At 43.3% G+C, this 25,891-nt stretch overlaps 1 protein-coding gene across 4 annotated transcripts in view; it reads right to left on the reverse strand.

Annotated features, from left to right (window-relative positions):
• Positions 1 to 25,891, reverse strand: part of ATP8B1 (ATPase phospholipid transporting 8B1) — a 148,438-nt gene that overhangs the window by 9,149 nt on the left and 113,398 nt on the right. For all 4 annotated transcript variants that reach the window (XM_043888797.1, XM_043888798.1, XM_043888796.1 and 1 more), the window contains 10 exons: positions 23,387 to 23,595; positions 21,873 to 21,916; positions 20,625 to 20,781; positions 12,955 to 13,143; positions 10,467 to 10,579; positions 8,758 to 8,922; positions 7,903 to 8,014; positions 6,695 to 6,770; positions 4,433 to 4,565; positions 3,658 to 3,946 (listed from right to left, as the gene is read on the reverse strand). In XM_043888797.1, the coding sequence (XP_043744732.1) occupies positions 3,658 to 3,946; positions 4,433 to 4,565; positions 6,695 to 6,770; positions 7,903 to 8,014; positions 8,758 to 8,922; positions 10,467 to 10,579; positions 12,955 to 13,143; positions 20,625 to 20,781; positions 21,873 to 21,916; positions 23,387 to 23,595 (1,487 nt within the window). The remainder of the gene's footprint in view (positions 1 to 3,657; positions 3,947 to 4,432; positions 4,566 to 6,694; positions 6,771 to 7,902; positions 8,015 to 8,757; positions 8,923 to 10,466; positions 10,580 to 12,954; positions 13,144 to 20,624; positions 20,782 to 21,872; positions 21,917 to 23,386; positions 23,596 to 25,891) is intronic.

Consider the following 25,891-nt stretch of genomic DNA (forward strand, 5'->3'; position numbering starts at 1 on the left):
GTCAGCTGTGGGCAGATATGTAATCTGTGGTAGTTACTATGAATTGGCTCTCATCCTTCATTCTAAAATTTTACTCTAATTAGAGAGGTGGGAAAGCAAATAAAACCCCTACATTGCTCAGACTCTCTTGCAGCTAGGTCCTCTTCGTGAATTAGGTTCCACTTGTTTGGACTCACTTGTGACTTGGAAGCAGAAGTAGATGGGAGCCCAGCATCCCTTTCCTGTTTGGCATTCCTGCAGCAGACTCTGTATATCCATTCTCCAGCTGCCTGGATGCTGATAAACAACTGCAAGGGCTTTTCGACTGGACAGCTCTTCAGAGGAGCCTCAACTCTAAAAACTCCTCTGGCAAGTGACCCGGACTTGGAGAAACCACCCAGAACCAACCTTCCTCGGTCCATCCAGGATTTCTATGAGCACCTGACCCCCTGTATTAATCACTTCCCACTTAGAGTACCCATAGGGATTTGTTTCCTTCAGTCTCTCTCTTGGTGTTTTGGAATTAGGATTTGGGTGTGTTGGTCTGGAATGTTGGCATGTAAATTCTTGAGTTGTGGGATGGATATACTTCTTTCTGAGGCACTGAGAAATAGAGTAATCTAGAGAAAGGATGAGAGAGACAGACTCTGGGTTCTTGGTACTGCTTCTTGGTTCTAGCATTATCCAGAGGCCTGGCTCCTTGAGCAGCACATATTTGTAGCTTTTTAAATTAGGTTTCTTTTTCTTGTATGCTAACTTTAATTGTTCTCCAAGACTTGCGATCAAAAGTGTTTTAACTTAGATACGATTAAACTTTCAAAGGCTTATTCTTGGCCCACTGAGACCTGAGGGGGGGGGCAGTTGTTTTAAGGGGAGGAAGGTTTCCAGAATGGATAAAAATAATAGTTCCAATTTTATCCATCTTTCCAATAGTCATTAAATTATATGTTCCACTTAGAGAATTATGAGTTTAATCTAGGTCTTAAAAGTCATGGAAGACCAATAGTGAGATCATTTTGAGAACATGTGTCGGAGAACACAGTCTACGGTTGCTCAGACCCTGAGAAGTGTCTGCCAGTTCAGCAGAGTTTCCAACTAAAAACTCCAAAACCCCTGCCCCAGTTGCAGAATATAAGGTCTGACAAATTCAAGACGTTAACACAGTGACTTGTCGGAAACCTGTTTTTAAATAACACTCTGCAACTCTAAAAAAAAAAAAAATAGAATAAACTGCATCTCAATCAATATTTATGACCTCTTTCTAAACACATAAATAGTTCTTAATGACCAGTCATGGTTGCCAGACTGCTCTTTCCTACCAAACAGTGGCCTTCTTTCCTGAGCAAGTAACGGAAATGTTGCGATTCTTTCAGAGCCAAGGTCGAGGAGCCCCTGAGCCCCTGTGCTAGGCCATGACATCCAGGCCAGCCTCTGCGGTGCAGACCAAGGACAGTATGTGAAGTGAACATTGCCCCAGTTCACAGGGTGACTCAAGGCAACTAAACAGATGGACTTTATAAGACCACACTGCTTGTGTTTTCCTGAAACCTAAATATAGACACGTAGATTTTCCTGAAGTTTCAGATGTGGTTTTAAATGCCTTCCAAGTAGACTGCTTCATAATTCCCTAACAAACTGATAGTTTCTTCCTGCCACTTTAATGCCTCTTGTTCATTCTCAGGGTTTCAGCCAAGTAAAACTCCACCTACCAGCCATCTTCAGGCACAAAGGAGGACGAGGGCAGCCTCTCAGGGTCGCTGGGTCCTTACTAGGGGCAAACTGGTGGACTGCAATTCCTTCCACTTCTACTGACTACACCACTAACCATGAAACAAGTTAGGAAATGGTCAGATTTTTTAGACACAGATCCCACTGTACTTCACAAACAACGATTTCTGTGTATTGTTCCTGATGCAGGTAAAACAACAGTTTTCACAAAGTTCAAAAGGTGCTTAACAATACTTGGATTAAGCTACGTGCTTCCAAGGAGACCTGAGATTCTCTGATTTTCATCCCAAAAGGATGCCTCCTACATTATATATAAAAGCATCTACCATATAACACAGCTTAATAAAATGCTTAAAACCACTTAAGAAAAAACAGTCTCTAGGAGATTCATGTATGCTGACTCTGTGATCCCTTTTGCTATCAACTAGTGAGCCCAGAGCAATAAGAGTCTTCAAGTCTTTCACATAGTCAGATGGTAAGTCTGTAAGGGAACCCCCCTTTCTCCAGTATCTAGAAGTCTTCGTTATAACTGAAGAAAAATCATGTTTGAGTTACTTGCTTTTTTGGCAGAGGCATTTATGTTAAGGTACATAATGGAAAATAAACTAGAACTGGCTGCAGAGGAAAGAAACATCTGATTCAGAGCAAGAAATGCCATTCGCATGGCAGGATGAGCGTGTGCAAAACTGCGGAGAAATTAAACCGGTAGAGGCCACAGACATACACGGGGTAAAGAAGCAAGAAGACGTACATTACAGAGCCGAGTCCTGTTGAGGAAGATAAAGTTGGAATATTCTTAGTATATATCAAGGAGGAGGAGGAAGAAACTCTAAGGAAAGAAAGAGACACATGAGTTAGAAAATAGGTTGAATTCAAAGTCTAGTTATATACATAATCCGTCTAAGCTACCCAGCACCTACAGGACATGTGCATACGTGCCATGGATTGTTCATCTTAAGAATAATATCACAAAGCCAGAGATGACATCAGAGACAATTTTCTTGTTCTCAAATGAGAAGGCTGACGCCTGAGCATGAGCCCAGGGTGACACAGCATGTTGGTATTAGGATGAAGGCAAGTGTTCAGATCTCATTAGTTCAGGCATTTTCATTACAAGATACCCTTTACAAGTTCTACAGGGAAACAAAAGGACCAGGATTCAGACATACTGATACAGATTTGGTTCCGAATGCTTTAATACCAGCAAAACTGTATTTCTACAAGATAGGACCCAATCCTTTCATTTGTGGGTACCTAGGGTCCTCCAACAAGCAAAAAGACCTTGGGAGGTCAGGAGAATGTTGTGGCCACATTGGAACTTTGCTTCAATGCCAAGTGTGCTACTCTGAGCTCACACGAGGTCACCCAATGGTGAAGTGCAACAATTTACCAACAGCAGGAAGAAAGCCCCAGAAAACAATGCTTAGGTGTGGGAGAGTAATATTCCCCAAACAAATAACAATTCAACAGTTTATGCCAAGCTCAGCATAGATTTTTGCAAAACTTATTATATGGTAGGGTTTTCAATAAACCCTAAAGAAATACAGGAGGAGAAGCAGCAAGAGAAAATAAAAAGCCAAATCCAAACATGTGCAATAGAAGGAAACAAGGATAAGGTCATCCACATGAGACTCATCTCCTACTGGGTCAGCTAAAAAGTTTGTGTGGGTTTTTCCATTAGACGTTATGGAAAAATCTGATCAAGATTTTTGGCCCGTTTGGCCAACCTGAAACTTGGCACCATGCGTGGCATAGTCATGCCTGCTGCACCCTCCTCCTAGAAGGACTGGAAGCTTCCTGAGGGCAGGGTCACGGGTGTCGTCATCACAGGCAAGTGCCTTTGCCCAAGGTCTGCTTCATGAGAGCCCAAGCAGTGAAGGACTACCCCCAAAAGGGTCCCGCCGTTTCCCCTCTGGCAGCTGGCGGCCCTGGCCTGTGGGCGAGACTCACTTTTGATCATGTTGACGTCGTTGGCGCCGTCCCCGATGGCCAGCGTGATGGCCTTCTTGTAGCGCTTCACCAGGTCCACCACCATGGCCTTCTGCTTGGGGGTGACGCGGCAGCAGATGACCGCGCTGCACTCGCAGGCCAGGTCCACGAAGTTCTGCTGCTGCTGCTCCTTCTTCACCTCCAGCCTCCGCATGCTCTGAGTCCGTAGGCGCCTCTCCTCCTCCGTCCGGGGGAACTTCAGCTTCAGAATCTTGCTTCTCTTGGACTTCTTCTCGAGAAGGATTTCATTCTGTGAAATTAAGGAGGGGAAAGGATTACAGTCTGTTTGAGGTTTCATATCAAGAGTGCCAGTCCCAAGATTTTAACCATCTGAGGGATAATTTGGGGGCTGTGTCACTGATGATATTGTTCTGATTATAAAATATTTACTATAAAATTATAGAAAGCTTTTAAATGTACAGTGAAGAAGATTAAAATTTTCTGTTGACAAACTAGTAGTAACCACTGCTACCAGTTTATATCATATAATATTACATATATTATGATCATATTATATGTAGCATATACATATCACAATATTATGTATATCATATATTATTATATGTATCACTTACTTTATGTATCATATAATATTAACTCTCAGGCTTAGGAAATCGTCCTCTCATTTGTAGGCTAACAGATTTTAACATTGGTAATTAATATGAAACTGTCTAAAATTGGTTCAGAATGACCTGCTTTAGTTCGAGCCAAAGGGAGAGAAGCTAATGATACGTACCAACCAAGAACCAGTGATTATTAAGGCACGATTTCCACCAGATGGAAAGAAAGGTTCATACACTTGGGGTACGAATTTTGCATAGACTCCCCCTCTATTCCTCTGGTTTTCCATCCTTGTATGAAGAAGAGCGCTGGGGGAAAATTTAAGTGTGTATAAGACCATGAACACACCCTTGACTGGGAGATAATTTTGACATATAATCTTTTTAAAATAACAATAAAAAACACAGTAGCATAAAAGTTTTCATCTTTAACTATATGAGTATACAGTTCAATAGTATTATGTATATTCACATTGCTAATCTCCAGAACTTTTTCATTTTTCAAAATGAAACTCCATACTCATTAAATAACAACTCCCCATTTCCCCTTCCCCCAGCTCCTGGTAACCACCACTTCACTTTCTGTTTCTATGAATGTGACTGCCCCAGATAACTCACATAATGGAATCATACAGTACATGCCTTTTCGTAATTGGCTTATTTCACTTAATAGTGGCTCATTTCACTGTTCTCAAGGTTCATTCATGTTGTAGCATATGTCAAAACTTGCTTCCTTTTTAAAGCTGAACAATATCCTGCATTGTAGGCAGATCCTTTACTGTCTGAGCCACGAAGGAATCCCCAATATTCACTGTATGGATATACCACATTTGTTTGTCCATTCATCTGTCAGTGAACCCTTGAGTTGCTTCTACCTCTTGGCTATTGTGATTAATGACACTGTGAACATGGGTGTGCAGCTATCTGTTCAAGTTCCTGCTTTTCATCCATTGGGGTATATATATAGAAGTGGGACTGCTGGATCATGATAATTCTATTTTACAATGTTTGAGGAATCATACTGCTTTCCATAGTGACTGCACCATTTTATATTCACCAGCAGTGCACAAAGGTTCCAATTTTCCATATACTTGTACAAACACTATTTTCTGTGTTTTTAAAATAGTAGTCATCCTAAATCAATATTAGGTGAAACTGTGGTTTTAATTTGCATTTCTTTAGTGATTAGTGATGTTGAGCATTATTTCATATGCTTATTGGCCACTTATATGTCTCTTTGGAGAAATATCTATTCAAGTCTTTTGCCCATTTTTTAAATCAAGTGACATGTTACTAAGCCTTGATGTCCTCTACCATGGAGGCACCATGTTCTGGGTACTTTATTATTTGCCAAAGGTGGCTAAAATAAGATACAGTTGAAAATGTGTTCACAAGCAACAGAAGGAAGGCAACCTTAATCAGAATTATAGTATATTGGGGTGAACCCTAGTGTGCTATAAACATTAGTGACCACTGTTGGGCAGAAAAAAAAAACCAACTTATTTCCACATAAAGTTATGTCTGCCCTTGAGTTATTCTGCATGCTTTATATTAACAAATTATTGAGAAGACCACGTACAGCTCACTCATGTGATATAAAAATGAGTCATGGAATTCTGCAGTAAAAAGGACCGTAAATACCCAATCTCTTCATGTTAACAAACAAGGAAATTAAGTCCGAGACAGATAATGTGATTTGCCTGCAACAAGCTGATGGGGAAAACGCAATGAGGACTCAGGTCTCCTAACTCTCAGCCAGGATTTTCCATCTTACACACATAGAGCCTTTAGTCTTCACCTTCAAGGATGGGTTTCTCAACCTTGGCGGTACTGATTCTTTGTTATATGTGGCAGTTATAGGTACTGTAGGCTGTTTTGCAGCACCCCTGGCCACTACCCACTAGAAGCCAGGAGCACCCCAACTTCCCCACTTCGACAACCAAAGACGTCTTCAGACATTGCCAGATGTTCCCCAGAAGGCAGAGGCCCCGCCTCCCCCACCCTGCTTGAGAACCACTGCACGCGGAGATGCGGTAGCTATTGTTCTTTTTCCACATTAACTTCTCATTTTCAAGTTGAAAATAAGGAGTAATCAAGACAAATCACTAAAGGCTGGGAGAGACAAAATATGAAATCTAATTCATAATTAGTCAGTGATGTCTCAAGCCCACTTCCTTTTTCAGCAGGCAAGCTCTGAGGGCTTCCAAGGGATACAGAAAAACAGCCCCTGAAGGGGCAAGGCAGGCCTCAAGTTTCTCTACAACAGGTTGAAGTGTGGTGACTTGGAGCTGCCTGCTGTCTCCTGTTTCACTTAGACTTGAGGAGACTGTCGCAGGTGACACGTTCTAGCTCCATCTCTCTGTCTGTGTCTACTGTCCAGTCTTGTTTTTATAAAAATGAGATGTTGCATATTCTCACACTGCAGGCCCTTTACTCACCTGATATCTTCCCCGTAGCAGATAGTGGTATCTTCAGTAAGAAGTTCACAGGCAAATCCTATATTTTCAGCAGTTTCTACAATAGAAAAAAAAAAGTCAAATGTCATTCCTACTGATGAATTTAATAATGGCCTTCATCTAATAACGATTTTTTCAATTAATAGGACAACCAGATTCAATCAAATACACTTTTTGATTTTTTTGGTAGCAATGTCTAGACATCACTAAAGGAAAAAAATCCTTTTCTCTGTAATAGGTCTAATAAGTCATAGTCTGGTCATAGTTTTTAATAATGAAATATGCTATAATATCAAATGTGTAAGCTGGTTATTTAATAAAATCAATGTTCATTGAAATACTGAACACATCTAATTCATGTTTAATCTGGGTCGAGAAAGGAATGGCAACCCACTCCAGTATTCTCGCCTGGGGAATTCCATGGAAAGAGGAGTCTGGTGGGCTACAGTCCATGGGGTCGCAGAGTCGAACATGACTGAGTGAGTGATACACACACAAGGTGGGAAGGATAACCATTTCCACAAACCCTCACACGTGGCTCCTGGACATTTTCTCCCCTTTTTCACCACCCCCACCACTTGTTTGAGGTCGGGACTTAATTCCTTAGCTTATCTGAGTGTGTAATCCATCAACAATGTCAGGGTAAAACAAATGATCTAGTTTCCCATGGAAGGCTTCTGGAGTAAAAAAGCAACAGAAACATAACACAACATTCAACTCCTTGTTGAGCTCTGAATTTAAACATTAGAATCTTCCCGTGGGGATAAAATGACAATTTTCAAGCAATAAAAGAGGTAAGAAAACCAAAGCTGCTATTCAGTATGTTATGCTCGTCTGCTCTCTGCCCAACAGATGGTAAAGTGCTGGGGAAGACAGAAGGGACCAGAGGGCTGGCCCTTTAGGACAGGAGCCCACGTTGGACAGAGAGATAAGACTGAACACAGCCAGTAGGACATAAATAGGAGCTCAGTTACAAGGAGTAAATTCTGCCACCAAGGGAGTTTCGGGAAGGAGGCAGTCAGGGTGGGCTGGAGTAACACAGGATTTCTCAGGGAAAGCATCTCTGCCCCAGAGAAATAGACAGTGCCTGTGCAGGATGGGAAGTCTGAGAAGGTCACCTTGGGCAGGGGAGACAGGAGCTGTGGCTATTTGTGAATTAACAGATAACGCTTCCCTGTAAACTGACTTACCCTTTTTGTCTCCAGTGAGCACCCAGATCTTAATGTCAGCTTTTGAAAGTTTTGAAATGGTCTCTGGGACTCCATCTTGTAGCTTGTCTTCAATAGCTGTTGCTCCTAATAGCTGGAATGTACATTCACAGAAAGGAATTAGCAAATCAGCCAAAAATGTTCTGTATTTGCAGTCTGCCAAGCTGTAAAAAGCAGATGGGCTAAGTAAACCCCAGCCGCTGCACCACAGGGGCCAGCGGCCAGCGTTAACTGGGAAGGCTGCCGTGTCCCACATGCACCAAAACCAAGCGGCCAAAGTCTTTTTCCATACAGTAATTCACCAAGGCAAAAATGGAAGTACCAATCAAGGACATTAAAAATATATAATTTTGTTGTGTGTATACTACTTTACATGGATACAAACCAGTTTCTTTTGCTAAAAGTCAACGCTCACTATCTGTTGAACATTTCCTTTCCATCAAAACTCTACAAACAATAAGTATTAAACTTTGGAAAGTCTCTATGAGTGGTGTATTTTTCTTATTTCAAGATTTTGCACAAAAAAATCATCTCAGTAATTCTCAGAGTATAATAAGTATATGCTGGCTTATTATTGTATAAAATGAATTGTAATAAGTGATGTAAAAATAATAGAATCAGAATCTCATAGTGTTTTCTGTCTTTTGGTTTCTCATAATGGCCACTGCTATTTTGCTTGCTGAAAAAAATTCAAATGACAGAGTTCCACTGTACCAGTTTCAAATACTACAGTTTGAATTGTATTTCAAGAGTGAGATCAAAAATGTAATAAAACTTAGTAAGATTTCCAATTCTGTTCAGAATATCAAGGGAAAATTTACAAAGGTTAAAACTCACAATTAAATCTTTTTCAATCTCCTCATATACTTTATCCAGAGCTTCGTCCCGGTTGGTTGAGGCTACACTGGCAGCCATAAACTTTTTATTCCATTCTTCAAATTCTTTTTCTTCAATTTCCTTATAGCAAAGGCACAGTGTTCTAAGCGTCTCACTTGCAAAGATCTGTTAATTTAAAAGACAATCCAACCACCCAAAGAACAGTTATTTTTATGTAAGTTTGAAATCTCATTTTGCAGTAATACAATAAGATAATTTAAAAAGAGACTGTGAAATGATTCTGTACACATACATTCCATAGAGGAGAGTAAACAAATATTAATACTTTGTTTTCCTAAGTATTCTCAAAATCTTAGGACTGTTTATTTGTAGTTCCCTAATTAAGGGCAAAAGTATAACTTTCTTCTAAATCAAATCATGAGAATGAACAAAATACCCTTAACAACTAAGAAAATAAGAGACCAAGGATGGTGCCTTGTGGTATAAAGGTTTTGTAAACCAGACCTGACAACTTTACAATTTGTTCCCATAAACGTTCAAAGACTATGAACTCTCAACCAAGCATTATTCCCTCAAACCAATTCTGAAAGACACGAGCCACTATTAAAGCTGAGATAAAACATTTTCATGAAAAACAGTCTGTAAATTTTAATCATGGCGAATAGATTTAAAGCCATTTTAAATAGCTTAAATGTGAACCAGTAAAAATGTTTCATTACTTCACAATCACATCTTGTCTAGTCAAAATAGCAGAACTGGTTCACCCAAGTGAGGGTTTGCTTTCAAAGACTCTTTGGCAAGTTCTGCATGTATTTGATTAGACTGCCCTTGTTCAAATTCTAATGCGGAGTTATCCACTGTAACTGCTTCAGCAACACATATATAACCTTAAAATGTGACCCCACTTAGTAAACAACATATTCATCAGACTTTTTCTGAAGGAGCTTTGGCCTGCAAACTCAGATGCTTCAAGTGGAGGGAAAAAAGACCTCTTTATTGAGCGCCGACTAAGTGCTGGGCACTGTGCAACTATCCCCATTCGGGGATAGTTCATGCAGGCAATTAAAGATTCATCCTCCAGGCTTCACTGCCACCATGATATAAAAACAAAACAATATGAGGGTGGGTATACACTTCTCAGATTTCCAGAAGCATTCTGAAAAACCACAATATCACTGAACCTAGCACATGTGTGCATGCTTAGTTGCTCACCCCGTCTGACTCTTGCGACCACATCATCCCCTAAAATAGCAAGTCTGAAGTAACGAAGACCAAACTGATTCTCTAACAAAGACATCGATTATCCTGTGCACTGCTTTCTCATGCCCCATCCTATAGGAATGTTCTCTTGACTTCACTGTACGTAGGACACTGGAATTCTTGGAGGCCACACAGATGCTGAGACTAGAACACAGGATGGTTATGTCACTCGCTGAAGGTCCCTGGAAGAAAGACCAGCCTTTCTCCTGGGTCAGTCCTGCAGGTCCTGCCGACCTAGATGCACCGAGCTCGCTTCCTAGGAAGTCAGCCTCTGTGGCAGGATCAGAACCAACCTGCCGTATTCCTACTTGGGTGCTCTTTCCACTCAACCACACCTAGACAACAGAAGGGTCGACAGGTAGCACAGAGCTTTCACTCCAGCTTCAGAGATAGTACCAGAAAATAAGTCTGGAATCCATGGCATAAAAAAGAGTGGAAGTGAGACTTACATCCAGGGCATCCTGCGTTTCCTGTTTCGTAGGATTCGTTCGATGTAACCGTTCATAAATCACAATGTCGGCACCCTTACAGTAAAGCCTGATATTGCCTTCCGGGGTTCTTACTAGTAGCAGGAGAAGGAAAAGCCAATAATCAAGTTAATGTTTGATTTCTTAAAACTATACAGTTAATCTTCTGAAGGGTTACAGTGCTAATCATTCCTAATTAGTTTAAAATAAGCAACGGACCTAGAAAAATGTTGCCCTCAACACTGGTAAGCCTACATAGAATGTAGTAGTGAAATATGAAAAGATTCCTTTAGTCAGCTCAGTTTTCCATACGCTTGCTTATTCTTTCAGCAAATATTTGTTGGCTCCCTACTGTGTGTTGGAGAAGGCAACGGCACCCACTCCAGTACTCTTGTCTGGAGAATCCCATGGACGGAAGAGCCCGGTAGGCTGCAGTCCATGGGGTCGCGGAGAGTCGGACACGACTGAGCAACTTCACTTTCACTTTTCACTTTCATGCACTGGAGAAGGAAATGGCAACCCACTCCAGTGTTCTTGCCTGGAGAATCCCAGGGACGGGGGAGCCTGGTGGGCTGCCGTCCATGGGGTCACACAGAGTCGGACGCGACTGAAGCGACTTAGCAGCAGCAGCAGTACTGCATGTTGGTTTTCTCCATATAGACTACTTTGTCCCTGCCAGCCAACAGAAATCCTTCTTATCTATAAATCCACAACACTCACTGCCTTTAATTCTCAGGTCATTAACACGACTCCTTATGACCATTTTCTTGGCTTTTTTGATCTCCGAAGTACTTTAATTGCATCACGTGTCTCACCACTAACTAGATTTTAAGTTCTCTAAGGTAGTCGCCAGGCATGATCATCAGCCCAGATCAGTGTTAGGCCCACAGGAAGCACTCAGTAAAATGAGACTAATCATTTAACTCAGTAATAGTATCAGTAAAAAAATGACTAAATCAGGAAGCAGTTAAACCTATACACTGGTTAAAAAGTCAATCTCAATTCCTGCCCTGCAGATGGAACGGGCCTGTGGACGTGGTGGAGGAGGGGAGGAGAGGGTGGGATGGACTGGGAGCAGCGCTGACATGCACGCCCTACCACGGGTACAATGAACAGCCCGCGGGAACCTGCTGCACAGCACGGGGGCCTCAGCTCTGCGCTGACCTCGGCGCGGGGACGGCAGGGTGGGAGGGAGGCCGAGAGGGAGGGGACGTGTGTATGCGTGTAGCTGAATCACACGGTTGTACAGCAGAAGCTAACGCCACGTTGTAAACCGCTTATACGCCAATTAAAAAATAAAATTTAAAAAGTCAGTCTCATGGTGGAAAATCTTATAGATGTCACTTCACCAAGTGATCCAAGCTGATGTGACCTGCAATCACGTCCCTTCTGATATGCTGTTCTGGGAAGGTCACGGCACCAATCTAGGGATCGTTTCTGCCGGCAGGGCACCATCTGCACCTAGTCATGAGGGAACATCAGACAGGCCCAAACTGAGGGACTCTCCGCAAGGTAATAGCCCTGTGCTTTTCAAAAATGTCAACGTGCAAAAGATCAAAAACAGGTTGTGGAACTCTCACAGAATAAAGGAGACCACAGTAATGATCACTGAATGAAATGTGGCATCCTGGGCGGAGTCCTGAATCAGAAAGAAAATCCCTGGTGAAATTTGAAAGCACTCTGTAGATTAGATAATAACACTGTAATGCTGAGTTTTCTGATTCTGATCAACATTCTGGACATAACAGTAAGTGAAGTTTCTTGATCTTAAGAAACACCTACTTAAGGATTTGGGGGAAAGGGACATTAGACCTCAATGCCCTTAATCAACTCTCAAATGATTCAGAAAACAAGAACCCATAAATGACAATGACAAAGAACTTGTGACCAGTGCTGACAACTGGACATGGAAGAAACTACAGGATTCCTTAAAGCATTCTTGCAAGTTTTCTGTAAGTTTGCAATGATTTCAAACTATGAATTTAAAACATTTCAATATCAGGAAGTGACCATTGTTTCTACTTGGGTTCCTGTTACGTTGTGCCTGAGCTGGAGGGAGGAGTTTCATTCATAAGCACGGCCTGGCTGTTCTCAGAGCTCCTCTCCTGCTACTCTTTTCCCTTCCCTGACATCCCGCAAGGCCCCAGCAGAAATGCGTGGAGCAGCTTATGGTAGAAAAGCTCATGCTGTGGGTCTACCAGCCACGGAGCTGCCACGCAGATTTCACAGCTGACAGCCCACATCGTTCAAGACGTGATGCAAGGTTCAGATCTACTGCGGTTTGTCCCTTTGAGTGATGGACATCGTGTAGAATGAAGCAAGGAAATACTAGTTTCAACAAGTCTGCGGAAGTCCTCTACGAGCCAAGGGGCTCATTCATTGCCTGTTTTATCCTGGTGTTGCTAAATAAAATGTGCAAGAGGCAGCATCTCAGTGAAAGATTGCCAGACATACTCTGAGGGAGACCTACCAATTATAGACATCCGCTTCCGGTCACTGTTGAAGTCTAAAAGGGCGAGAACATGGTAGGTCCTCTCTGTGCCCAGCTCACTGATGGTGATCGTGTTCTGGGTCCTGGCGAGGAAGACAAAGCCGAAGTTCCTGGCGGCGCTTACAAGAGCACCCTCATCAGGAGAGGCCGCCTGGTAGTTGAGTTGACCTAAAAGAAGAGGCAAAAGAGAAAACCAGAGCTGAGCTGGCCAGCAAGTGTTCACCAGGGTGGTTCACATGGGGGGTGAGGATGTCCAGTTATCCCTTGAGATCTATGGGGGATTGGTTCCAGGAATGTCCGCAGATAACAAATGCCATGGATGCTCTGGTCCCTTCTAGGATGTGGCAGACTATAGTAGATACAGTTGGCACCCTGTATCATGGACACAGAGGGCCAACTCTGTTGCAAAGCCCAAAACATCCCCAAGAAAACACATCACTGATTCTTAAGGAGTGTGCCAACGTTCAGAGTTTTTAAACTTTTATTTCTAATTATAAACAATATAAACTAGAAGTGGAAAAAAAAAAACTGGCCAAGAATAGGGAAAAAACAAAAAAAACCCTCATAACCCCACCATCCAGAGGAAGAACAACACTATTCATAGCTTTTTATAATTTCCTTCTGTCCTTTGGAAATGCCTGTTTCTCTAATAGTTTCTAGCATGCTAAATATACATTTATATCCTGATTATTTTAACACTGTATTTTGAGCATGTTATCACAGCTTTAAAAATTCTTTCTATGCATTATTTTAAAGAAATGTAATCTGTGAATGTAATGTGTGACTGCTTTCCTATTACAGGCCCCAAGTGCCTTTCCATAATATTTTTACTCCCCAAAATAACACTGTAATAAGTATTCTATACGTGTATAAAGGTTTTCCTATTTTCTAAGGATAGCTTCCTAGTAATGAAAGCACTGAGGTTAACAACACTGATAATTTTTAAGCCCGCTGTCACATGTATTACACACTTGTTTTCTACAAGGGTTATATCAGGTTATCTTTCCTCTAGAACCTTCTTCACTGTAGTTATATTCTCCTAATTTAAAAAAAAAAATCTCAAAATGTATCAATCTGTTCAATATCTTGATTTTGAAAGTTAAATAATGGGAAACCACATTGATGTCACAACTTGCTTCACAACAGAAGCAAACCTCTCAATGCTGAGGGAAGAAGCCAGACACGACAAGTACATAGCCACGTAATTCCATTTATACGAACACCCGAGCAGACAAAGCTAACCCACACTATTCCAAGTCAGGGCAGCAGTCACTTCTGGAGGGGCAATGACAGAGAGGGAACAGGAAAGGGCATCTAGGGGATGTATGATGTTGCATTTGTAAAAATCCAGGCGTTCATGATAAGGGAGTATTCAGCTGGTGAAAATCTACTGAGCTATATGCTTATCTTTGTACGTCAGTTAAAAAAAAAACAAACACACACACATTTTTTTAAAAAAGCTCTGCCTATCCAAGAGTTTGTGTTTTTCGACTCTTCATTCTTCCACCTCCAAGTAGAATGAAAAATATGTCTATGGTCAGACGAATTTTCACAGGAAAAGGCATTTCATTTTCCACCACGGTTTGACCAGGCTGCAGCCCACAGACCGGCAGATCTTTACACCATCTGTCCACAGGGGAGGGCAGATGCTCCAGGGTGAAGGGCTGTGTGCTTAATCACTCAGTCATGTCTGACTCTTGGCGACCCCGTGGACTGTAGCCCGCCAGGCTCCTCTGCCCTGGGATCCCCATGGGGATTCTCCAGGCATTCTCCACTGGAGTGGGCTGCCATTCCCTTCTCCAGAGGCTCTTCCCAGCCCAGGGATCGAACCCAGGTCTTCTTCATTGCAGGCAGATTCTTTACCATCTGAGCCACCAAGGAAGCTGGCTAAATGCCCCATCCCTACACTCTCCTCCCTGGACAGACATACTCAGATGGTTCGCTCTAAGCCAATATTCATCACTCCCAAATACTAATTAAAGACGAGGCTGGTATCTGCTTGTTCACCCAGAAAGACACACACCAGAAGTTACAAATGTACTTGCTAAATCCAGTCGTTCTACAAACACACATACATGCCAGAGGGTAAAATGTTTAACCAGAGCTGACCAAGCAGCAGTGAGAACACAGTCCCCTCCCTTCGGCAGGTTTCACCGGCGGGGATATATTACATCAGACTGAAGGCAAACTTACGCCAACAGAAAAAAAGGAACAAAATGATAAAAGGTGGTAAAGTTCCCATGAGTAAAGACAATCCTATCTGGAGCAAACACTGATATTTTTATCATGAAAAGAAAACCCTTCCATTTTTGCTCTAGTAATGGACTCACAGAATTGCTGACTGACAGAGATGGGAGGAACTTCAGAGATCTGGTCCAAACTCCAACTTGATGTTTGCAGGAGGAAATCCAGACTAAAAATTAACCCCCTGAAACCTTTCCTGTAAGAAAACTCACTATTTATCCCACACCGAGACACAACCAAAAAGACTTTCTTTTCTTGTACAAGCTAATTTGTGGATCACGGAACTGATTCAAATAAAAAAGATGCTCAAACAAACCCCACCACTTATTATCCTGATTGCATAGTTTTCTCTGGCTGATAATTCTAGTCACCAGTCTTAAAGCAAATTAACTCTCAGACTGAATATCTCCCTCATTTGTAACTTGCTCGTCCTTCCTAAAGACTCCTACTAATCCAGGTCCTAAGTTTCCTTACTGATTTGATGTGTCCTGGCTCCAAACTTCTAAAACTCAGCCCTCATGGTGCATCCATACTTCAGGTCTTCAGGAGAAGACAGTATCTCCAAGCCTTTCAAACGCTGGAGATGGCAACTCACTCCAGTATTCTTGCCTGGAAGATCCCATGGGCGGAGGAGCCTGGCAGGCTATAGTCCATGGGGTCACAAAGAGTCAGACACTACTGAGCGACATCACTTTCTTTCTTTGTTCTTTCTTTTCAAACTCTGTTCTCAGCCTCTGCAAGGTCAGGAGTCTATGATGGCCTGCACCCTGCCCCTGTGTACACACACACTTTCTCCCAGTTATTCAAGCAAACTCTAATCACGGTACTGCTGGGAAGGGATTTTACAGATATAATTAAGGTTCAAACCTGTTGACTGTAAGATAAGGAGATTATCTGAGTGTTCCTAAACTAATTGGGTTAGTCTCAAGTTCAGTCAGTTCAGTTCCATTCAGTCAGTCAGTCGTGTCCGACTCTTTGCGACCCCATGGACTGCAGCACTCTGGGCTTCCCTGTCCATCACCAACTCCCAGAGCTTGCTCACACTCATGTCCATTGAGTGGGTGATGCCATCCAACCATCTCCTCCTCTGTCCATCCCCTTTTCCTCCTGTCTTCTATCTTTCCCAGCATCAGGGTCTTTTCCAATGAGTCAACTCTTCACATCACATGGCCAAAGTATTGAAGTTTCAGCTTCAACATCAGTCCTTCCAATGAATATTCAGGACTGATTTCCTTTAGGATGGACTGATTGGATCTCCTTGCAGTCCAAGGGACTCTCAAGAGTCTTCTCCAACACCACAGTCAAAAAGCATCAATTCTTCTGTGCTCAGCTTTCTTTATAGTCCAACTCTCACATCCATACAGGACTACAGGAAAAACCATAGCTTTGACTAGATGGATCTTTGTTGGCAAAGTAACGTATCTGCTTTTTCATATGTTGTCTAGGTTGGTCATAGCTTTTCTTTCAAGGAGCCAAGTGTTTTTTTATTTTAAAGTGAAGTGAAAGTCGCTCAGTCATGTCCGACTCTTTGAGACCCCATGAACCATGGTCCATGGAGACCCCATTCTCTAGGCCAGAATACTAGAGTGGGTAGCCTTTCCCTTCTCCAGGGCATCTTCCCAACCCAGGGATCGAACCCAGGTCTCCCACACTGCAGGCAGATTCTTTACCAGCTGAGCCACCAGGGAAGCCTTAGTCCTTAAAAGGGACTGGCTTCTTCCCAGGGACAGAGAGATTGAAGCATGAAAGGGGTTGATGGGAGGGAGATTCTCAGTTGCTGGTTTTGATGACAGGGGGAACCACGAGGCAAGGAAAGAGAGAGAGGCCTGTGGGAGCAGAGAGCAGCCCCAGCTGACAGCCAGCAAGGAAACGGAGACCTCAGTCCTGTGGCCCCAGAGCACTGGATCCTGCTCTCAGCTTGGAAGAGGTTGCTGATCTCTGGATGACAGAGTGGCTGGACCTGATTTTAGGGAGGTCCTTGACAGAGAACCCTGTCATGCCCTGTGCAGACATCCCATCTAAAGAGCTGTGAGCGAAGGAATGGATGATTCAAGCCACTGCGTTGTGGGGATCTAGCGTAGAACCATAGAAAACCAACACAGCTGCTCCACACTCAGCCTCCACGTGCCCTCCTACACATACTCAACACGTGGGCCACGCCCACTGTCTCCTGAGCGTGCCTGAAAGAATTCTGTCCCCTCGTTGCTCACATCATGCATAATGACCGAAGAGCCAATCTCCACTGTTATAAAAGCGGGAAAATGAGAGTGGAAAAGCAAAGGCGCGCCAGCCTGACAGAGCAAGAGGACTCGGCTAAAATGAGTTTTAACCCGTCGTCCAAGCTCAGGGAGGTATTGGGTGCTTTCTGGAGCTGAATTTCCTCAGCTGTAACATGGGGAGGAGTTATCCCCAAGGTCCCTTCCCATGGACCCTTCCAAGGTGCTTTTATCAGTTAGAGCCAAAATCAGCCTCTCCTTCCTGTGCTTCAAAATCCAACTCGCCTCCGCTTTCAGCGTCCACAGCCATTTGCCTGTGATGTGCTGCGTTGGGGAGGATGCCTCAAGGTGTACAATTCTGCCGAGGAGGACAGTGGGACAAAGAGCTGCACCATATCAGGCTGGAAAGGACTTTGAACTCCAGCCCTCCTCCCGTGATACGCAGGAAGCCGCTGCCCAGCAGAAAATGCTGGTCTGTCCTGTGTGTTATGGCAAGAACCCAGATGGGGACGGCCTACCTCCAGCATAGAACTCAGGACTCTTCCCATGAGATCCCAGTGGAGAGAGAAGGAAATGGAGACCGTAGATGTATACACATTTGCTTAAGTTGGCAGGTTAGCTTTCAAAATAATACCACCACACACTCCAAAAAAAAAAAAAGTAGAATAAATTTACAAACGAGCCAAAAACTAAGAGAACCCAGTTGCTTAAAAATATCATACTTGATTTTTATCATACGAGTAAAATGTGCTTAGCTAGTCAAACAGATTTTGACCTCTGCTTCAGTTATTTGTGACCTGATCTTATCCTTTTCTATCTCCCTGGTTTGGCCTGTTAATAGCCCCTTCCATGTATCTACCCCAACCAGAATTCTGCTGTTATCTCAGCTTTATTGCACAATTAAATTCATCCTTGGAGAATGAGTGTCTTTGAAATTTGCTGCAAGATATACACATAGCTTCTATACATTCAGTTTTTTATGTCTATTTCTCCTCTGAAGATTTCATCCTCTACATATGAAACCTCAGAATCAGAAAACAGGAAAGGACATTTGTTCATACGCTGGGCTGATTAAAGTGGAGAATAAGTAAGTGACAGTCACTCAGACAGGTCCCACTCTTTGTGACCTCATGGACTGTAGCCCACCAGGCTCCTCTGTCCATGGGATTCTCCAGGGAAGAATACTGGAGGGGGTTGCCATTCTCTTCACCATGGGATCTTCCTGACTCAAGGGTCCAATCCTGGTCTCCTTCATTGCAGGCAGCTTTTTACCATCTGAGCCACCAGGGAAGCCCAAAAGTGGAGAATGCACATAACAAAGGGGCACTTTTGGCTCTTTCCAGAAGACACATATGTATCTGTGTAATGTACCATTGTGTGAATAGGTGATAAGATACCTAGCTTTCATTGATACTGGACCATCTTGCTGTGACAAAGCTGGCACAAGCTGCACTTAAGAATTCTGCAGACATGGAAACAACATAAATGCCCGTTGACAGATGAATGGATAAAGAAGATGTGGCGTGTACACACACACACACGCCAGAATACTACTCAGCCACAAAAAAGAATGAAATCATGCCATTTGCAGGAACATGGATGGACCCAGAGGTTATCATACCAAGTGAAGTCAGTCGGAAGAAGGACAAACAAATGTGGTATCACGTACATGTGGAATCTAAAACACAACACGAACGTATCCAGGAGGCAGGAACAGACCCACCGAGAGAACGGGCTGTGGTTGCTGAGGCGGAGGGAGTGTGGGGGCGGAATGCATTGGGAGTGGGGTCCGCAGGTACAAACCGCTCTATGGGATGGATAAACAACCAGGTCTGACTGCATAGCACCAGGAACTGTATTCAATAGCCTATGATAAACCTTAATGGAAAACACTATGAAACATAAAAATGTATATACACGTGTATCACTTTGCTATACAGCAGAAATTAACACAACATTATCAACCAACTATACTTTAATTTTCTTTAAAAGTTAACAACAACAAAAAAAAGAATTCTGCAGAGGAACCTACAAGTCAACTTCCCATGCAAAAGCATATGAATTACACGCCTTCAGATCAAAAAGGTACCTTCAGGAGGCCTAGGTTTGGTGGCTATTATTTCAAATGCCAAACATATCTGAATCTAGAAAACAATTCTCTCTAAAATTATTTTGTAGTAAAAGACTGTCCAAGTTTAAAGTCCACTTACGATCCAGATAAGGTTTGACTCTTCACTCTCCATAAATATGAAGTCCTCAGATAGTGAAAAGATTTTGATTCTTCTGTTATAATGCAAGAATCAGTCACAGTAAAAAAAAAAAAAACAAATTTTTGCTGATAAAAATTTCCAAAATGATACACACATCTGGAGCTAGAATTACGAAGGAGACGAATATTTCCAAAGGCCAGGAGCCTGTTTCATGGTCTGCTGTCTCCTATACCACACAGAGCAAGGGGCCCACAGAGAGTCATCACTTGGGTGGAGATTTGACAAACTTGTCATGCACACAACTCTATTTTTATTCTTCCTTTGGACAGTAATTGTTATTGTTACAGGAAATATACACATGCCTTATTATATTTGTATTTTTGAATTGATTTAGCGATCATGCAATATGATATGTGGATTCAGACTGCAATCATTTGAAATCTTACTTGATGCACCTCATAATTCACATGACCCTACGATTCTAAAGTTTAAATCTCACCAGGTTGAGACGGGAATTTTCAGAAGTCATTTAATTTGGGGGTGTTTGGGTTCTGTGAAGGACTTCACGACAGTTGGACTGCTATCCATTCAATCCTTTTCTCCAGGTGCAGGGAGAAAGGAGTCGGTGACCTGGTCTAATTGTTTTGTCCACTAGCCTTCTGGGTAAACAGACCAATGACATTTGCTAGGAAGAAGAAGCCTTACATCCGAAAAGCCTTTTGCAGGATATCTACGGCAAAGACCTGCCTGTAGGAAATAGAATCCAGGATCTAGAAGGCAAGTCTCCCTGGAGGAGGCCACGTAAGCCAGGTACTTCTCTGGGGTATAAGATGAAGACGTGTCAGGAATTGAAACCTAACTCAAACACCTCTAGCTCACACAACTCTTCATGTGCATTCGAGTCCCAAGCACCAGTTCCCTGTCAACTAAAAAAAGAAAAACCGGTCTCCGGTGTCCGAGCCGCGACGGCCACACTCACCATCGAGCCTGTCCGCCATGACCGTGTGACAGACTGCCAGCAGGAAGAAGAACTGCTGCACCTCGGGCTCCTTCCCCGACTGGATTTGCTCAATGAGATAATGGTCGTAAAATGCAAGCTTCCCATCGGCGAACGTATTCCAGCTAAAATCCACGGGCTGAAGGAAACCGAGAAGGAAAAACGGTCATTTAAAACAGACGACTCGGGCTTCACAAGTGATAGGACCTGTTCTCGGAAGCTGTGTCTTCATGCAAACATCACTTGAGGATTTTAATATGTTCTGAGGTGTCAAGAGGCTCATATCCATTTCTTTTTTTTTCATATCTGTTTTAACATAGCCTGATGTGAGTCAAATTGTGTCCCCCCCAAAAAAGATATGTTGCAGTCCTAACCCCTGGTACCTGGGAATAGGACCTTCTTTGGAAATAAGGCCTTGGTAGATGTAATCAAGAGGAAGTTTATACTGAGCACAAGGAACTATACTAAATACTCTGTAATAACCTAAATGGGAAAAGATTTTGAAAAAGAATAGATACATGAATATATATATATATATATAAAACTGAATGACTCTAGTACACCTGAAACTAACACAACATTATTAATCAACTATACCCCAAAGTAAAAAAAAAAATGAGGTTAAATGGATTAGAGAGACCCTAATCTAGTGACTAGGGGCTGGTCCAGTGGCTCAATGGTAAAGAGTCCACCTGCAATGCAGGAAATGCAAGAAATGTGGGTTTGATCTCTGGGTCAGGAAGATCTCCTGGGAGAGGGCATGGCAACCCAGTCCAGTCTTCTTGCCTGGAGAATCCCATGGACAGAGGAGCCTGGTGGGCTACAGTCCATGGGGTCGCAAGAGTCAGACATGCCTGAGCACACACACAGCACACACACACACACAGTCCACTGAGTGTATCTTTATGAAAGGAAGGGGATCTGGACACAAACACACAGGGAGAAGGAAGGCCATGTGATGACAGAGGCAGGCTTCTGAGTAATGTGTGTGCCAGCCAAGGGCCCAGGACTGCAGGCAAGCACCAGAGCCTAGGAAGAGGTGAGGACGGATTCTGCCCCAGAGATTCCAGAGGGAGGGTGGGCCTGCTGACTCCTCCATTCAAACTTCCGGGCTCCAGAGCTGTGTGGAACACATTCCTATTACTGTAAGACACCTATTCTATGGGAGCTTGTCACAGCCCAGGAAAGTCATACACACCCCCAAACGACTTCGTCAGTGAAAGGACTCACCTCTATTTTGCTGTGACTGTTCTGAGAAGCATCTCGATGGTCTCCTGGGAACAAACAGGACAAAACAAATTGAATCAACGGGTCTCATAGCCCGTCTGGGCAGCCCTTGAGTTAAGAATGGTTCTCACATTTTTCAAGAGTTGTCAACAAACAAACAAAGCATAACAAAGGAGACTATTTGATACAGACCATATGTGGCCTGAAAAGGCTTAAATATTTCCTATCTGGCCCTTAACCAACAAAGTTTTCTGGCCGCTGGTCTAGAGGTTCACATACTGACGTGCATGTCCCCCTGCGTTGTGATCTCCTCTGGGGCCAGGACCACGTCCTGTGAAGGGCTTTACCCCCGTCCTCCCCCAGCTCAGAAGAAACCACCACGTACGGCAGAGCCCCTTCCTCAAGCCCTCAGCATCCCGCCTTCCTCACTGACATTCTGTGAACGTGCAGCTCACAGCAAAACATTTCCTCCAAGAGGGAAGTTCATGATGTTCTCATAGCTTTTAAAATAATTATACTGTTTTTAAATATTTAAATGTTAGGGGCATCCACTTTGAATGCAGCACTAGCCTTGTTATTTTGACAAGTATATAGCACATTTCAAAATGTTAGAATGGGAATCAATTTTTTAAATATAATTGTGATGAAAAACAAAGTTTACCATCTCAACTATTTCGTTGTTTGTTTTCTGGCCGTGCCTCGAGGCTTGTGGGATCTTAGTTCCCCGATAAGGGATGGAATCCAGGCCCCCAGCAGTGGAAGTACGGAGTCCTAATCACTGGACCACCAGGGAATTTGATCCCAACTGTTTTTAAATGAACACTTCAGTGACACCAAATGCAATCACACTGCTATGCAGCCTTCATCACCATCCATCTGGAGGGTTCCTTCATCCGCGAAAACGAAATGCTATTTTCACTAAACACTAATTCCTCATTCCCTTCTTCCCTTAAACCCTGGCAATTACCGTTCTACTCTCTAGCTCTCTGAATTTGACTTCTCCAGATACTTCAAAGAAATGGAATCATCCAAATGTTTCCTTTTGTGTCTGGCTTATTTCACATAGCATAATATCCTCAAAGTTCATCCATGTCATAATGTGTCACATTCTCCTTCCTTTTCAAGACTGTATAACATTCCATTGTGTGTATACATCACATTTCCCTTAACCATTCATCCACTGATGGACACTCCAAGTTACTACTACACCTTCCCTATTTTGAATAATGCTACTACGGACATGGATGTACCTACACCTGTTCGAGTCCCTGCTTTTGGTTCTTTTGGGTGTGTAACCAGGAGCAAACTTCCTGGGTCACATGGCAAGCTAACTTTCTGAGGAAAATATACCTAATTCTGACTCCTGACCTCCTCACATGTGTGGCCTCAGGGCACCGGTGATGCTGCTTGAGAAACATCAAGAATAACCACCAGAGCTTTGCGCTGGCAGAGGACCACTCCAGGGAGGCAGCCTCTGGTCACACACGTCCAGAGACAGAGTAGTAGATTCTTCTCACCGTAAATTTGCCCGTTGATGCAGCACTTCTTAAAGGTCATGACGTTCTGCGTGAGGGTCCCCGTCTTGTCCGAGAAGATGTAATGGATCTGCCCGAGCTGCTCATTCAGCGTGGTGGTTCTCGCCTTTGCGGGCGTGTCCTTCTCAGGATAGTACATCTGCAGGTCCCAGTTGATGAAGTAACTCTGGCCAAGACGAATCACCTCCACACTAGCAAGATAAAAGATTACTTTCGATGGAGCTCTCAGATATGAGCAGCAGGCAGTAGATTTGTGATAGGAGCAAGCTACTTATCTACAGGGAGACCAGCCCTGCAGGGATCCCTGTGCCCAGCCTCCAGGTTCTCCTGACCAAACACATCTTTCTCCTGCTTCAAGGTCAAAGTGTCCTCTTGAGGTGATTTCCTACAAACTCCTGAGCACATCCAGCCACGGAAGCCTCTGCTCAGAACATACAACCCATGCGGGTGACAAGGTAGCTAACCCTGCAGGGGGTACCCCGCCATTGGACATTATTTCTACCCTCTTCTCTCAGTCCCCATCGCACCCAGGGACGATGGAAAGGTGTGTTCAACTCTGCCCTCAATTGGAGGCAAAAGGAGTGACAGTCACTAGATTATGCACCCCTGTGTGCTCTCCAGTAGCACAAAGGACTTTTGGCAAATAACCCATAAGTTGTCATTTCACACCGTTAAAAAATAAATTCTTTTTTTAAACATTTTTTAATTGAAGTACAGTTAATTTACAGTGTTGTGTTAGTTCCCAGTATATAGCAAAGTGATTCAGCAATACACATTTTTTGAAGAACGTGTACATATATATATATATTTATTTTTCAGATTCTTTTCCATTAGAGGTTATTACAAGATATGGAATATATTTTCCTGTGCTAAACAGTTGGTCCTTGTCATTTATCCATTTTGTGAGTCAAAGTGTTAGTCGCTTAGTCGTGTCCGACCCTGTGGGACCCCACGGACTGAAGCCCACCAGGTCCTCTAATTCTCCAGGCCAGAATACTGGAGTGGGTTGCCATTTCCTTCCCTCCCCAACCCAGGGCTCAAACCTCCATCTCCTGAACTGCAGGCAGATTCTTTACCATCTGAACCACCAGAGAAGTCTATTTTGTATACAGTCTTAAATTCTTATAAGATTATAGAATGTCCAAGATACAGTACTCTAAAAGGATCATTCCTACTTGAAAACTACAACTGATTAAATCTATCTCAGTTTTAAGGAAGGTGCTTACACATCCAGCCACTGTTCAGTGGGCAAAGGATGGAACTAAACAGATGGAAAAATAACTCCCTTCTTCTCTGCTCCCTTATATGCTTCGTGAGTGCCTAGTATTACCAGACATCATCCTAGGGGGATACATCAATAAACAAAAGAGACGAAAATCCCTGCCCTCAAGTAAACATATACTATATTAGATGGTGACAATCGTCTGCAGAAAATCAAAGCACCGTGAAGACAGGCAGAGACCGACAGGCAGAGGAAGTGATATTTAGGGCAGAGAGGGCCAGGAATAGCCAGTGGTATAAGGTGAGCTTTGAGCAGAGATCTCAAGGAAATGAAAGAGCAACCATGTAGATACGGAGGGGAAAAGATATTCCAGGCAGAGGTCAGAGCAAGTGCAAAGGCCCTGGGGCAGGTGCTGATACCGCCGAGACATTCAAGGAGGCTCAAGGCGGGGGAGCCTGGGGAGTGGGTGGAGGCGCAGGAGGTCAAGACGGGGCATGCAGGGCGGTGCGGTGGGTCCCATGGGCCTTGTGAGCACAGTGTGACCTTGGTGGGTCTATTCTGAGTGAGACAGAAAGCTACTGTGGGGCTAAAAGCAGAACAGAGATACTATCTGAAATGACCTGACTGACTTAAGCTTCAAAAGGACCTTCGCTTCCAAGGGAAACAAACCAACAACAAAAATCATATTAAGCACATGACATGACTTTTTAAAACCTAAAACTCCATATATGGTTTATGGATAATATACATGTGTGAAAGTGTCAGTCGCTCAGCCATGTCCAACTGTTTGTGGCCCCATGGACTGTAGCCCGCCAGGCTCCTCTGCCCATGGACTTCTCCAGGCAAGAACACTGGGGGCTTCCCTGGTGGCTCAGACGGTAAAGAATCCGCCTGCAATGCAGGAGACTCACGTTCAATCCCTGGATCGGGAAGATCCCCTGGAGAAGGGAATGGCAACCCGCTCCAGTGTTCTTGTCTGGAGAATGTCATGGACGGAGGAGCTGGTGGGATACAGTCCACGGGTCACAGAGGCATACAGGACTGAGCAGCTAACACTTCTACATTCAAGAACAATACAGTGGGTTGCCATTTCCTTCTTCAGGGGATCTTCTCGACTCAGGGATTGAACCCGGGTCTCCAGTACTGCAGGCAGATTCTTCACCATCTGAGCCACCAGAGAAACCCTAATACATATGTACAGATACAGACAAAACAGTCTGTGTAATAGTTCCCCTAACAAAGGTAAGTCATCTCAGTTTTGTTTT

This window comes from Cervus elaphus, chromosome 27 (genome assembly GCF_910594005.1).
Source record: "Cervus elaphus chromosome 27, mCerEla1.1, whole genome shotgun sequence".
Lineage (NCBI taxonomy): Eukaryota > Metazoa > Chordata > Mammalia > Artiodactyla > Cervidae > Cervus > Cervus elaphus.